The sequence below is a fragment of the Myxocyprinus asiaticus genome, chromosome 16 (genome assembly GCF_019703515.2).
Source record: "Myxocyprinus asiaticus isolate MX2 ecotype Aquarium Trade chromosome 16, UBuf_Myxa_2, whole genome shotgun sequence".
Classification (NCBI taxonomy): domain Eukaryota; kingdom Metazoa; phylum Chordata; class Actinopteri; order Cypriniformes; family Catostomidae; genus Myxocyprinus; species Myxocyprinus asiaticus.
Genome location: NC_059359.1, coordinates 18,961,420 through 18,976,919, shown reverse-complemented (window position 1 = coordinate 18,976,919; position 15,500 = coordinate 18,961,420). Strand labels below are relative to the sequence as shown.

The following is a 15,500-nucleotide window of genomic DNA, read 5'->3' as shown; positions in this document are numbered from 1 at the left end:
TAATCTGAATAATAATGCTAAATGTTATCCAGTTGTTTAAAAGAACACATTTCTGTGCTGGTTTGGTGTTGGTGAAAGTGTACTTGTGCCTTATTGAGGCGCTGGGGGTTATAAGACAAAAAAGGTTGGGAAACCTTGGTGGAAATGTTCCAGACCTAAAGACAGGTGTTGGATCTCTCGCTCTCTCTCTCTCTCTCTCTCTCTCTCTCTCTCTGTCTCTCTCTCTCTCTCTCTCTCTCTCTCTCTCTCTCTCTCTCTCTCTCCCTCTGAGCAATGCAGTTGTGTTAAACCAGAAATGTTTTCTGCCTCCTATAATGTCATTTTGCTACTGTTCAGGGAGTGTACTCTCTTGTGCTCTTGTGTTTTATGGAATTCTAAAAGTTGAATTCTACATACGTTCCACAGCATTTTGAATTCACACAGTTAGGACTTTAGATAAATGGAAGGACACATCAGCCTCTCTCATCTGCAGCAACTTTATTTATTAAGGTTATTGGATTTCAAAACTAGGAAAGATATTAAGATATCCTTTTCAAAATAAAAAAATAAAAATAACACATTAAAGCAAAATTATACATCATTTTTTTAAGCAACATAGTAGCAGTAAGTGTCACAATTCACCATGTATTGTCAAATGAATAAAACATTAGTAAAGTGATACTCTATTCACAACATGCAACACATGCAACATAGTGAATGAACGTTACTATAACTACATTTATGAATTTAACCATCCATCATGCGTCCAGAAGCATCATGACAGTTATCAAAGATAAGTTTGTAGTCCGTTCCTCCAGCCTTCACAAAATCAGACACTGTCTTGCTCCCACCAAAATCTTTCGTCTCAACAATCTGTTCAGTTAAAAAAAAAAAAAGTATAATAATTAGTAAACATCTAAAATTATCTTCTGATAACAACTGATAAGAAATAGCTTTATAGAGAGCTTCAGGTACAGTATAAATGGATTAATGGATATATCATTAATATACTGTATAAAACTGTATATTGGCATTTAAAAGGATATAAATGTATGCAATCCTGCATATCAGGGTTACAGAAACACTTGCTTTCCAATTACTGCTCATATGACGTGCATTCACAACAACGGTCTGAGATAAGAGACCGTAGCCATCTCCTTTATGCACCAGCCATTTAGTGCCATCTTCCAGAGTCACTCTATAAGCAGGACCAGAAGAAGACCTGTATAAGATTTAAGTCATTTTCTCCCTGCAATATTTTAAGCCCCTTTATATTGATACATATTACACAAACTACATTTCAAAACTGTTGATTGTATCTTATTATTTTACCTGACTCCAGAGTGGCTCAATTTGCCTAGTTGGAAAGACATCCCCTCCAAAGGTCTGGTCATCCTCTCAGCTTTGAACACTTTGGAGTTGTACAGTTTCCTCAGGTCAGACATATTGGAAAGGTCGTAATTATAGGAATTTCCCTTCCCTGAAGAAGTTTAATGTGCAGACAGAAAAAAAGATAATTCCTTTGCATATGCATGGGTAATGATTAAACATTTTTAAGCAAAAAATTATGGATTAAGTAATCCATACAGAGTGTGCGTATAATGTAATGAAAGCCAATGTAAATAAAGCAAACACTAGTAAGATTTGTAAACATACCATTGCCCCATGAGGATTCAGCCACCATTGCCAACATGGCTAAGAGAACCAAACCCAGTGCAGTCTTTGAGAAGACCATGGTTAACAGCAAATAGAAGCTTCTGAGAATCTGACAGTTTGTTACCAGAGCAGAAATGTTATACTTCTCTGACTCTGTGATCCTCCCCTTTACCTCAGCTTGCCTTACTGATGATTTCATCAAAACAAACATGACATGAACTGACAGTGCTGTGGGAAAAAACAGGATTGTGTAATTTCAGAAATTGAATTTGTATAGTGTTTTCCCAACACATTGTTTCAAAGCAGCTTTCCAGAAAATTATGCTGTAACCGAAAATGGATCTGTAATGTCTGTAATCTCTTAAAAGTCATCATTGTGCATTTTGATGAAAAACGTGGTTGTAAATCATGCCTTAATAAATGAAAAAAAGTGAACTCCTTTGGAAAGCAGTGGTTTTGTTTGGGCTAGTCAACAAATTGAATACATAAAACGAAACGTAATTTCAAAGATATTTACTGGTACAAATATTTATTTGAGACTATGGCAACTTTGTGAATTATATATTGTTCCTGGTGGTGCGTGCTTTAATGAGTCTGAATCACCTTCCTGAAATGGTGGCAGATTTAAGGCATGTGGGGACTACTGCTTGTGCTAGGGACAGGTTGAAGATGTTGGTGAAGACCTCTGCCAGTTGGTCAGCACAGGCCTTGAGTACATGCCCGGGTATTCTGTCAGGTCCTGCAGCTTTACGGACATTAGTCCTATGCAGTGCAAACCTTATGTCATGAGTGGAGAGTGTGAGAGGCTGATCATTGTCACTGACATTGTTGTTGTTGGTAGGGATAGTGTATGTTAGCTCTTTGCTTGCTGTATCAAAGCATGTGAAGAATTGGTTAAGTTCATCTGGTTTAAAGGCATCACTGGTTAGGTCGCTGGTGTTTCTGTGCTTGTAGTCAGTTAGGGTTTGAATGTCTTGCCACATACTCTGTGGATCGGTGTTAGAAAGTGCTCCTCAATCCTGAGTTTGTTCTTAGTTTCTTTAATGCCTTTCTTGTGGTTGGATCTGGCAGTACTGCAGGCCTCTCTGTCCCCCTGATTTGAAAGCTGTGTCTCATGCTCTCAGTAACAGATGGACCTCTCTCTTTATCCATGATTTTTTATTTGAAAAGACACAAATGGTTTTATTGACTGTAGCATTTTCCCGCACCAGATTATGCAGGACAGAACAGCTGATGTGTCCTACTCAATGTTTGTATGGGAGTCTGTAGTAGCCTCATGTGCAAACAAGGTCCAGTTCAAAACAATCCTGGAATTCTTGTGTAGCTGTTACAGGCCACACTTTTACAGTCTTGATAGATAGTTTAATCTGTTTAATTAGTGGGCTGTATGAGGGGAAGAGGAGATGAGAGAGGTGGTCAGACTGCCCAAGGTGGGGGCAGGGGGTGGCTTTGTATTCATTCTCTATGTTGGTGTAGACATAATCCAGTGTGTTTTTACCACTTGGGGAGAATAGTCCTGAGGTTTGATTGGTTGAAGTCTCCTGCCACAACGAAAACTCCCTCTGTGTGTGCAGATTGTTGATGGCTAATAGAGCTCTTTGTGCTTGTGTGGTGGTATTGGTATTTGCCCCTTTAAGGAAGTTCCTATTTAAGAGTCCTCTACCTTTAAGAATAAGGCTCCATTTTCTGAAGTAGCAGGTGATCCCAATCTCAGCCATTACATAGTGGGGGGTAGAAGGTTAAGGTGCTCCTGGTTTTTCTTTTACATGGAATGACTCTGTTTGAGTCCTATGGTTTGTGCTCTCTTGTTTCTCTGACCTACTCAGGTATGCCAGTCCTGAGTTCTTTGTGACTTATTTTCATCTTTTTCTTTCTGTTTTATATTCTTCCATATCACAATAGTTTATCTGCTTTTAGTGTTTTGTGTGCTTTGCTGTGTTGTGCTGTGTATGCTGAGCAGTAAGTACAGTCGACTCATCAGCAAGATCTTGCGCTCTTCGCTTTCAAATTACATAACTTAAAGCGTGATTGCGTCACTCGAGGCCAGCTAGAAGGCCTCGACCGGGACATATCCTAAAGATCACACCCACCAAGAACAAATCATAGTTTAGGAGCCAAATAGGAAAATGATCTACCTCCTTTTGTGGATTTTGATATTCTAGGAACTATTAACAGGCCTGGATTTTGCAATCGTAATGAACGTGATGGAATATAGCATGGTAGAAGTTCACTTAAGTACTGCAGAGCTAGACCATTCAAAGCTTTTTACGTAGTTAACAAAATGTATACAAAATTTAACAGGTAGCCAATGTAACGATGATAAAATGGGGCTAATATGATAACATTTCTTGGTTCTATTCAGCACTCTAGCTGCTGCAATTTGAACCAGTAGAAATGTATTAAACTTGCAGAACATCCTCCCAGTAATGCATTATAATAATCTAGCCTTGAGGAAATTAATGCATTAATTAGCTTTTCTGCATCCGCATCAGAGAGCATGTGTCGTAACTTAGCAATATTTCTGAGGAAGAATGCTGTTCTACAAACATTGGAAATATATATATATATATATATATATTTTTTATTTTTTATATTTTTTTTTTTTTTCTCTCAAAGGACCAATTGGTATCAAATATAACACGTTCTTCGTTGTAGAAGATGATGTAACAGTACATCCATTGAGAGTCAAATTATATTTTAGCGGTTTATTTTTAGAGGTTTTTGGTCCAATAATTAGTACCTCTGTTGTCGGAATTGAGTAGAATGACATTTCTGGCCATCCAAATGTAACGTATGCTGGAACTGGCAATGACGAAGACGTGAAGATGAAGAACCCAAGTGCAGTTTATTAACAAACGTGAACCAGTAACCCTAACTACAAACATTTAACATAAAACATAAACATGAACTTGACTATAACCTGACTTGACTATGCACACACACATTCACATTCAATACTAGACAACTAGACAATGCAAACATGAGGGCTTAAATACAAGACATGGGAGAACATAAACCAATGAACAAACAGAACTCATAACAAGCTAATTAAACAATAATCCAATGAAAACATGACACATGAACATGGAGGGAAAACAAGACATCACATGACTAGGGAACAGGAACTAAACTTTTCAAAATAAAAGACATGAATCAACAAAATACACCTGACATATCCCCCCCACTAAGGGGTGGCTCCTGACACCCCAACACATAAACAAAACATGTAAAACATAACATAAATTCAAGAGAGGCTCGAGGGGCGGAGCCATGGAAGGTGGGCCGTGAGAGGCTCGAGGGGCGGAGCCATGGAACTTGGTGCCCGGAGAGTAGCTGAAGACTCGAAGGGCCAGGGTGGAGCCGATGGCAGGGAGGACCAAGGCGGTGCTGGAGGCTCGGAGGAGCAAGGCGGAGCTGGGGGATCGGAAGACTGAGGTGGAGCCGATGGGACTGAGGACCAAGGAGGAGCCATAGGGAAGGAGGTCCCCGGTGAAGCTGACAGATCGGAGGGATGAGGCACAGCCAGAGGATCGGAGAGCCAAAGCGGAGCCAGGTGACTGACAGACCAAGGAGGAGCTGGAGGGACAAAGGACCCCGGCACAGCCAACAGGCTGAAGGACTGTAGTGGAGCTGAGGGAACGCCGAGCTGAAGCAATGTCGAGGGACCGACAGGCCAAGGCGAAGTCCAGGGCTCGGAGGGTCCAGGCGGGGTCGGAGGGCCGAAAGTTCCCCTTGCCTGCTCAGGAGAACTAAGGGTGGGTATAAGGGTGGGAACCATCTCCAGGTCCCACTGCTCAGGTGTGGCTGTGACATGGCATGGAGCAGGCTGAGGCGTTGCTGTGACGTGGCATGGAGCAGGCTGAGGCGTTGCTGTGACGTGGCATGGAGCAGGCTGAGGCGTTGCTGTGACGTGGAATGGAGCAGGCTGAGGCGTTGCTGTGATGTGGCATGGAGCAGGCTCGGCGGCGGCCGTGACATTCAGTCCAAATCTGAAACAGTCTTTGAGGGCAAACTCATTAAAGTCCACCTGGCAGGCAAGACCGCAGAAGTCCTCGACATAGTCCTCCAGGGGACGACTGCCCTGACGTAGGCGCAGAAGTAAAACTGCTGGGTTCATGGGTGGGTCAAGTATTCTGTAACGATGTTGGCTGCTGACAATGATGGCAATGACGAAGATGACGTGAAGATGAAGAACCCAAGTGCAGTTTATTAAATAAAACGTGAAATCCAAAACCCTAACTACATGTGAACTAAACTAAACATAAATATGAACATGACTTGATTTAAACATGGCTTGACATAAACGTGGCTTGACTTAAACATCTACAATCACAATCACATTCAATACTAGACAACTAGACAATGCAAACATGAGGGCTTAAATACAAGACATGGGAGAACATAAACCAGTTAACAAACAGAACTCATAACAAGCTAATTAAACAATAAACCAATGAAAACATGACACATGAACATGGAGGGAAAACAAGACATCACATGACTAGGGAACAGGAACTAAACTTTTCAAAATAAAAGACATGAATCAACAAAATACACCTGACACCAAACTTTGATTACTCTCTGCTAATTTGGAGAATTGCGAAATTTCTTCGGGTTTCGAAGAAATATAAAGTCGTAAGGTATCATTGGCATAACAATGGAAACTTATTCCATGATTCCTGATATCTCCCAGGGGAAGCATATATAAGGAGAAAAGCAGAGGCCCTAAAACTGATCCCTGTGGCACTCCGTACCTTTGTTTGATTTGATAATTCCTTGTTTACACAAAGTGGTAGCAGTCTGCTAAATAGGACCTAAACCATGCTAATGCAGGTGCTTAAATGCCAACATTATTCTCAAGCCTATTCAAGAGAACGTCATGATCTATGGTGTCGAAGGCAGCACTAAGATCTTAAAGGACTAGGAGAGAAATAATTTACATTTATGCATTTGGCAAACGCTTTTATCCAAAGCGACTTACTGTGCCTTTATCACAGGGACAATCCCCCTGGAGCAACCTGGAGTTAAGTGCCTTGCTCAAGGACACAATGGTTGTGGCTGTGGGGATTGAACCAACAATCTTCTGTTTACCAGTTCAGTGCTTTAGTCCACTACACCACCACCACTCCATGCAGCCATGATTTAGATGATAAGAGCAAGTTATACTGTGATGGGGCCTAAATCCAGACTGATTGTTCTTATATACTATTTCAATGTAGACATGAACAAACTCAGCAAAAAAGAAACGTCCCTTTTTCAGGACACTGTATATTAAAGAATTTAGTAAAAATCCAAATAACTTTACAGATCTTTATTGTAAAGAGTTTAAACAATGTTTTCCATGCTTGCTCAATGAACCATAAACAATTAATGAACATGCACCTGTGGAACGGTCGTTAAGACACTAACAGCTTACAGATGGTAGGCAATTAAGGTCACAGTTATAAAAACTTAGGACACTAAAGAGACCTTTCTACTGACTCTGAAAAACACCAAAAGAAAGATGCCCAGGGTCCCTGCTCATCTGCGTAAACGTGCTTTAGGCATGCTGTATGGAGGCATGAGGACTGCAGATGTGGCCAGGGCAATAAATTGCAATGTCCGTACTGTGAGACACCTAAGGCAGCGCTACAGGGAGACGGGAAGGACAGCTGATCGTCCTTGCAGTGGTAGACCACGTGTAACAACACCTGCACAGGATCAGTACATCCGAATATCACACCTGTGAGACCAGTACAGGATGGCAACAACAACTGCCCGAGTTACACCAGGAACGCACAATCCCTTCATCAGTGCTCAGACTGTCTGCAATAGGCTGAGAGAGGCTGGACTGAGGGCTTATAGACATGTTGTAAGGCAGTTCCTTACCAGACATCACCGGCAACAATGTCGCCTATGGGCACAAACCCACCTTCGCTGGACCAGACAGGACTGGCAAAAAGTGCTCTTCACTGACGAGTTGCGGTTTTGTCTCACTAGGGCTGATGGTCAGACTCACATTCATCGAAGGAATGAGCGTTACACTGAGGCCTGTACTCTGGAGCGGTATCGATTTGGAGGTGGAGGGTCCGTCATGGTCTGAGCCGGTGTGTCGCAGCACCATCAGACTGAGCTTGTCATTGCAGGCAATCTTAATGCTGTGTGTTACAGGGAAGACATCTTCCTCCCTCATGTGGTACCCTTCCTGCAGGCTCATCCTGACATGACCCTCCAGCATGACAATGTCACCAGCCATAGTGCTCATTGTTTGCGTGATTTCCTGCATGACAGAAATGTGAGTGTTTTGCCATAGCTAGTGAAGAGCCCGGATCTCAATCCCATTGAGCACATCTAGGACCTGTTGGATCGGAGGGTGAGGGCTAGGGTCATTCCCCCCAGAAATGTCCTGGAACTTGCAAGTGCCTTGGTGGAAGAGTGGGGTAACATCTCACAGCAAGGACTGGAAAATCTGGTGCAGTCCATGAGGAGGAGATGCACTGCAGTACTTAATGCAGCTGGTGGCCACACCAGATACTGACTTTTACTTTTGACCCTCCCTTTGTTCAGGGACACATTCCATTTCTGTTAGTCACATGTCTTAGTTGTTGAATCTTTATGTTCATACAAATATTTACACATGTTAAGTTTGCTAAAAATAAAAGCAGTTGAAATTGAGAGGACTTTTTTTTTTTTTTTTTTTACTGCGTTAGTTGAGAGGTCACCTACTAGTATTTTCGACTTAAACGGGAGATTTGAAATTGGTTTAATTAGCCAATTCTCCAGGATCAAGCTGTGGCTTAAGCAGGTTGATAACTGCCATTTTAAAGTTTCTTGGGACATGTCCTGAGGATAGCGAAGAGTTCATATTAAGAGGTTCTGAGATTACAGGGAATATCTCTTTAAGAATTTAGTTGGTATTGGATCTAACATACATGTTGTGGCTTTTGATGTTTCGATAGGTCATGAAGAGCTAACAAAACTTATGACCATGAAGGATTGAAGTTGCTCGTGAGGAAAATTAGACTCTGTGGTACTGTGACAGACAATTGAATAATTCCAATTTTATTTCAGATTTTACTATTACAACAGAATATCTGGTTCAGTCGAGTATTTATTCCAGACCAATTTAGCCACAGTACTGAATAAACACCTAGAATTTTTGTGGTTATTTTCTATGAGTTTGCTCAAATATGCTGACCTGTCTGTAGCTACAGACACTATCCTTCCATGCACCGCGAAATACCTCTAATTTTGTACTTGCGCTCCATTTTCTGAGCTGCTCTCATGAGTGTAATCATTGTACCATTGTGCGGGGCTTTTTTTCTTTAATTGAATGGGGGTGACATTATCAAGAGTGCTAGAGAAGACTAAGTAATACATAGAAAATATAAATACAGAGTTCTAAGACTTTTGGCTTACTGAGTATCAGATAAATCTGGAAGATTATTAGTGAAGCTGTCTTTTAGTGGTCAAAAGAATAGTTCTACCTGAACGATAGCGTGGTGTAGATTGAGTAACATTAGAGATGATCTGAGATGTCATCGCTCTGCGGCAGTGTGGCGAGCAAGGCGTGGAGATAAGTTGTTGTAACAAAGGTTCACGTTGGGCAGTTCACGTGAGTCCGTTTTATTCACAAATAACCAGCATTCGCTGTTATGTCAAAACATAAGACGGCTTTTTAGCGTCACTCAAATAAACAGTCCGCTTTTCAGCTTCACACAACACAAGACTCTCCCTCAAGGAACTGACACGAAGACTCTGGTCTGTCTGTCTGTCTCTCTCTGTGAACTGGCCATCTTTTTATCTCCCCTGACTCTCACTGTGAACAGAGATGGTAATTCATCACAATTCATCTCCGGTGGATGTCCTTACCACTTTCTCTCTCCCTAGACGTCAACTCCATATGACAGAATTAAATCTAGTGTATGTTTATGGTGACGAGTTGGTCCTGTCACATTTTGTCTGACTCCAAGAGCTGAGAATATCAATAAATGCTAATCCCAATGTGTCATTTTCATTATCTATGTGAAAGTTGAAGTCACCAACAATTAAAGCTCTATCCACAGTAACACTAGATCCTTAGTTGAAACAAAGTTATGATCTGATATCAGAGGTTAGCCATCAGTTATGACTACTCATTTCTTTGTCAAAGGGATGTCAAGGAGAGCAATTAAAATCCTTGGAAGTTGTTTTCGACTATGGCAAAGTCACATTTGAGAGGGCACAATAACCGTAAATAATTCAGAGACATGAGTTTAGACATGCAATGTGTAGGTGTTATCTTCTCAGGAATAGAGGCCTTCTCCCCAACCTTGATGGAATGCCAGGCCTCACCATCTGTGGAACATTAGGACAGAGCACAGAGAGAAAGAAAAGGGCACAAGAGAGCACACCATTGCTGCATCTAGTTGCCTACTATTATAGTAAAATCAATTCATTGATGACATGATGTAGATCATAATGAGTTAAATGTGTTGTCCAGTCATGGTTACTTTTACAAACCATAAAACAAAGATAATAAAATCATAACTACAAACTCTCTCTCTTACATTACTACTTGTGATTAATCCTCAATATAATCAAATGGTTAAATAGGGTGTGATTCGTTATGTAATAAAAATAGAAATGGAATAAATGCAATACATCATAGAATGCACATTCTCCGGAGGCCGAGCTAAATGATTAAACACCTTACTGCTCTCTTGACATAAGCCAGACCCTCAGTTACCCCTCAGATTACATACATTATACTTGTACCTTTTAGGAAAAGAGGAACAGAACATTGATTAATATATTAAGAATAAGTGAGGATTATGAAATATGAGAACTTTCAAGAGCAAAGAGGGATTAGAATTTTCGATCGATGAGAATCCCTAATGCAATTGTTTGCTGTTGTTGTGTTGGTTCCTGATCGGCAGATGTTTGAGATGGATGCAATAATCCGTGTAAAACACAGAAGAGAAAACGAATGCACGCAGTCGAAATGCGAGATGTAGACAAGCAGAAAAGGAAAAACGGGTGCACGCGGTAATATACATGCAGTTGAAATGGTAGAAAAGCGGGAAAAAAACGAAGCACAAGGTAAAATGGCAAAGGTTAAAATGATGAGCGTAGAGGAATAAGCAATGCTAAGCAGGCTAGCAAGCTACAAACAACTTTTTACTGTGTTTAGATTGACCTGCACTTTTGCTTGCTGTGTTTGCATGAGTGGGTATTGGTTCAGCAACACGCCCCTGACAGTCTGCCTCCCCATGGTAAGTCTCAGCCCCTGTTTCTGTTTTAATGTTTTCTATTCAAATCATTCAACTTTGGTTTATAAAATCAGTGCAGCTGTAACTAATACCCTCCTATTTCGCCATGTACTGTGGAAGGAGTCTGCAATAAATATTGAGTGTTTTAATCTGATTTGGCTTTTCTCCAACAGTTGCCTAGCCATTACCTTGCACTGCTTTTTCTTTATTGAAAACCTGTCTTTGCCTTCATTTTGTTGAGTACCACGAACCTGTGTGTCTTGTTAAATAGGGTTAAAAAACATTCCCTGGGTGTAATTCCCAGGGTGGCGTAGTCAGCCAATTCCAAAAGATCAACACTTGGTGTGTAAAATCATCCTGCCACACTCGCTTAGCATCTGGTGGGATATAAATAGCAGCTATCACCACTACTGTGAATTCCCTCGGTAGATGGAAGGGCCTGCACTTCACCATAAGGTAGTGCAGTAAGCCGTTTCAGGTTAGGGGCAGTGGTGGCTCAGCGGTTAAGGCTCTGGGTTACTGATTAGTAGGTCGGGGGTTCAAGCCCCAGCACCGCCAAGATGCCACTGTTGGGCCCTTGAGCAAGGCCCTTGACCCTATCTGCTCCAGGGGCGCCATATCATGGCTGACCCTGCACTCTGACCCCAGCCTAGCTGGGATATGTGAAAAAGAAGAATCTGTCCATACCAACACGACAACATTGATTCAATCAATGACTATATTTTTGATTAATAGACAGAAGTATTTAAATAGCTGTTTGAAAACAAAGCTTATTTTTGCAATTCCTTTAGGTGGCACTAGTGGCGCAGAAATCACACAAACACGTGTGTAGCCTTTTATAATGTATATAAAAATATATTTAGCTTTGCTCAATATTAAATATATTTTAAAACAGAGTGTAATTATATAAAATATACAAATGTATTTATATTTAATATTTACAGTACTTGAAGGGGTACTTGAGCCTTATAGAGGCTGTGAGGGTTTATTAGAAAAAAAAGGTTGTAAAGATTAGTCAGATCAGACATTTTTGAAAAGTCATGATTATAGGAATTTCCCTTCCCTGAAGAGGTTCAGGGTACGTTTACATGACAATGACGTACTAAACCTTTGCGTTCTTGAAAAGTTTCGCGTACAGACAACGTTGTCAAAATGATCCCCGTTCACATGGATCCGCGAAAACGACTAAAAACGCTGTATTATGCATGCCAGGCCAGTAGTTGGCGATGTCACTTCAAAGGAACACTACGTGCCTGCACACATAAGCATTCTTCCACAGAGCGGTGAATACAAACAATGAAGATGGCAAAAGCATTGAGCAATTTTGTCTGGACGGATGATGAGGTTGCTTTATTACTATTACTTTGTAGAAGCGTCAATAAACTCAATCTTGAGCAACACAAACACAGTCCTGTAGTCCGCCATTGTAGTTTTGAATGTCTCACACATTGTTTTGAAGTATTCGCGGGCACGCCTATAGACTGAACGCATAATACGCGTGCGCATAACGGCATCGTTTTCAAAAACTTGCACTTTGAAACCCGTTTTCAAAAGTTTGCGTTTTCAGCCCCCAAAACGGCATTGTCGTGTAAAAACGAACAGCCAAAACGCAAAGTTTTTAATTGAAAACGTTGTAGTGTAAATGGCCCCTTAGTGTGCAAACTACAAAACTTATTCCTTTGCATGTGCACAGCAGGTAATGTAAACATTTAAAGCAGAAAAATGCGAATTATTTGCTATAAAGTACATAAAATTTAGTGCATTTTTTATTTTTTTTCTCCCAAATTTTGAATGCCCAATGCACTCTAGGTCCTTGTGGTGGCATAGTGACCCACCTCAGTCTGGGTGGCGGAGGACGAATCTCAGTTGCCTCCGCATATGAGACCGTCAATCCCTGCATCCTTATCATGTGGCTTGTTGAGCGTGTTAACGCGGAGACCTAGTGTGTGTAGGCTTCACGCTATTCTCCGTGGCATCCACACACAACTCGCCACGCACCCCACCGAGAGCGAGAACCACATTATAATGACCACAAGGAGGTTAACCCAGTGTGACTCTACCCACCCTACCAACCAGACCAATTGGTTGCTTAGGAAGCCTGACTAAAGTCACTCAGCACGCCCTGGATTCGAACTTGCGACTCCAGGTGTGGTAGTCAGTGTCTTTATTTGCTGCGCTACCCAGGCCCCAAAAGGTAGTGCATTTTAAGCAAATCAAAAACTAATAATTTTTAAATTTGAAAACATATCATTGCCCCATGAGGATTCAGCCACCGCTACCAACATGGCCAGGAGAACCAAACCCAGTGCAGTCATATAGGAGATCAAGGTTAACCAAACAGCAAAGAAAACTTTCTGAGAATCTAAAAGTTATGTGCTAGAGCAGAATTTGTATACTGTACTTCTCTGGCTCTATGATCCTCCCCCATACCTAGATAACGATAAAACGACAACATGGCAAAAATATATATGCAATTACTAGAACATCATAAGCACTCCATTTAATATAACACATATGACATTTAAAATGTAAGTTAGATTTAAATTTTCTGACATAAGACTTAATTGCCTCTGTTGTAAAAATAAGTGAATGTCAAATGTATTTTAAAGTTTATCTAGGCAAATATTAACACTATAGAGAACAGTAACCATACATAAATATTTCAAGATGTTAAGACTAGCAATTTAGATTTGCAGCACTTTGTATTAAGGGGTCATGCAATGAGGAATTACATTTTTGATCTTGATCTTTTGACATAAGAGGTCATTGTACTATGAAAACATACTGTAGGTTTCAGAACTGAAAACTCTAGTTTACTTGCATAACCCCTGGTTCTCTGATCGCATGAAGTGAGGTATCTCACTAAGGGAACGCCCCAGGCGTGACTGAGTGTGGAAGCTCCAATAACATGTCTGTCAAGATTGACAGACCAATCACTGCAGCTTTTAAGGAGTCCCATCTCCCTAATATAAACCACAGCTACCTGTTGCTACCTCATTCTCTGCATATCTCTTCTCCATGCAAAAATGCAAGATGCGGATATGTCTCCTTGATGAATAGAGGCACATTTCTGAGCGTGAGCATTTTGAACTTGGAATTTTTTGAGGTGTTTGAGGACTCAAATCTAGAATTGAATGGAGACCTCCCCCGCTTTTTGAAATGACAAAATACCGGGAATAAAAACCCTAATTGCGTTCTTCCATCATTATCATTTTTATCACTCCCTTTCTCAGTAAAGATGATATTTTTTCCTCTAAAATCAGAGCCGACTCCCCTTGTGTCACTGACATTAACATTGCATTGAAAAGAGGTGGTTTTATGGCAAATTGGAGCCTCTAACCCTTTTCTACTGTATTCAGAACCCAAGGATGCACTGTGCATGCATGCCAGCGCTCCGTCTGAACAGCGAGCGGACCCTGACCCCCTTTTCTCACTTGTGGTGTGATAACGATAATGGCGAAGAGAGGGAATGTGGCTTTGAACTGGGAGTCATATTCATGGTTTTTTGTTTTATTTTTGTGTATCATTTTCACACAACTCTGCACCCTCAGCACTCTGTCTGGATGTGCCAGAGAAATTTTCATTTGAAAAACACCATGAATGTTTGTGTAAACTGTCGCCTTCACCCTCAAAATGTGCCCCTTGGGTGGAAGGAGGATAACATTTGCGGGGGTCACTTGGGGAACGTGTTTATCGCCCCGCACACACTTGGGAGTGAAACTTAACAGTCTGTTTCGAACACAGGAACTTGTCCAACTTCCAGCGTCCGTCTCCGTTTCCCCGCGGAGGGAGGGAGATAGTCGCCAATCACGAGGGGCCCAGACAGAAAAACCTGTGGTGCCGATAATTACACTGGGGGGGCAATTACATTCCCCTCATTCCCTCATTCCCTGGACGTTGAGTATCGAGAACCCTTTTGACTGGCATTCCGTGAGAAAAAGACTAATCACCTCATTTCCACCACACAAGCCGAGATGGTTGGGAGGAACTTCTTCACTGGAGGGAGGCGAGACAGGAGCCTTTTGCCATTGTATAAATCCCTTTCAGCTCCCATATCCACTGGCTGTGACGGCCAGTCGATTGAGAGCTTTGCTGTGGCCCTGTGACAGACCTCAATTAAATCCAACTCGGACTGAACCGGAGATGGAGAGTACTCCTCCGTGCTTGGTGGTCGGGACTGGTCCATGGGCAAAATGCCGTCATCCTCGTCCTCCTCGGATGTCCAACAAATCTTTGTACCCCTCGTCGTCTTCCTCCCCTGCCAGTGCATCCACGAACAGCAGGGGAAGGACTGGAGACACATTGTCACATTTCGCTGAAAACATGACTGAGCCTGCAGATGCTCTGCTGACTCTTCTCTGGCCTGAGAAGAGAGACGTGGGTCCTTTTTGCCCGTGACTGCGACCTTCAGCCTTTGGAGCTGGTTGAAACACCCAACATCACCATGGACTATTACGTTTGTGTATTCAGAACACTTCAGCGTGGATTGTATTGTACGCTTGTGAACCAGTTACAGGAACTGTTATTGAAGTATGGGGCAGTTAAAACACTATTGGACTGCAAATCCATAAGTAAACAATTTCATTCATGAATATTTCATAAGTCATGACTGTTTTATAGTTTATGGTGCTGCTTG

The 15,500-nt window shown here is 41.6% G+C and overlaps 1 protein-coding gene across 1 annotated transcript; it reads right to left on the bottom strand.

Moving 5' to 3' along the window:
- Window positions 1-462: 462 nt before the first annotated feature.
- Window positions 463-1,802, bottom strand: LOC127453731 (uncharacterized). The gene is made up of 4 exons (XM_051720367.1): window positions 1,636-1,802; window positions 1,312-1,459; window positions 1,069-1,177; window positions 463-852 (listed from the first exon to the last, which is right to left on the bottom strand). Exons 1-4 carry the CDS (start codon window positions 1,712-1,714, stop codon window positions 727-729), a joined length of 462 nt encoding a protein of 153 aa, XP_051576327.1. The 5' UTR covers window positions 1,715-1,802; the 3' UTR covers window positions 463-726.
- Between the last annotated feature and the right edge of the window lie 13,698 nt (window positions 1,803-15,500).

What these genes read in the sequence shown, in the direction of transcription:
- LOC127453731 (XM_051720367.1), bottom strand. Translation starts at nt 1,714, where the DNA reads ATGGTCTTCTCAAAGACTGCACTGGGTTTGGTTCTCTTAGCCATGTTG. An exon ending in TTGAGCCACTCTGGAGTCAG is followed by an intron (nt 1,178 to 1,311) that starts GTAAAATAATAA and finishes TCCTGCTTATAG; the next exon opens with AGTGACTCTGGAAGATGGCA. An exon ending in ATATGAGCAGTAATTGGAAA is followed by an intron (nt 853 to 1,068) that starts GCAAGTGTTTCT and finishes TTAACTGAACAG; the next exon opens with ATTGTTGAGACGAAAGATTT.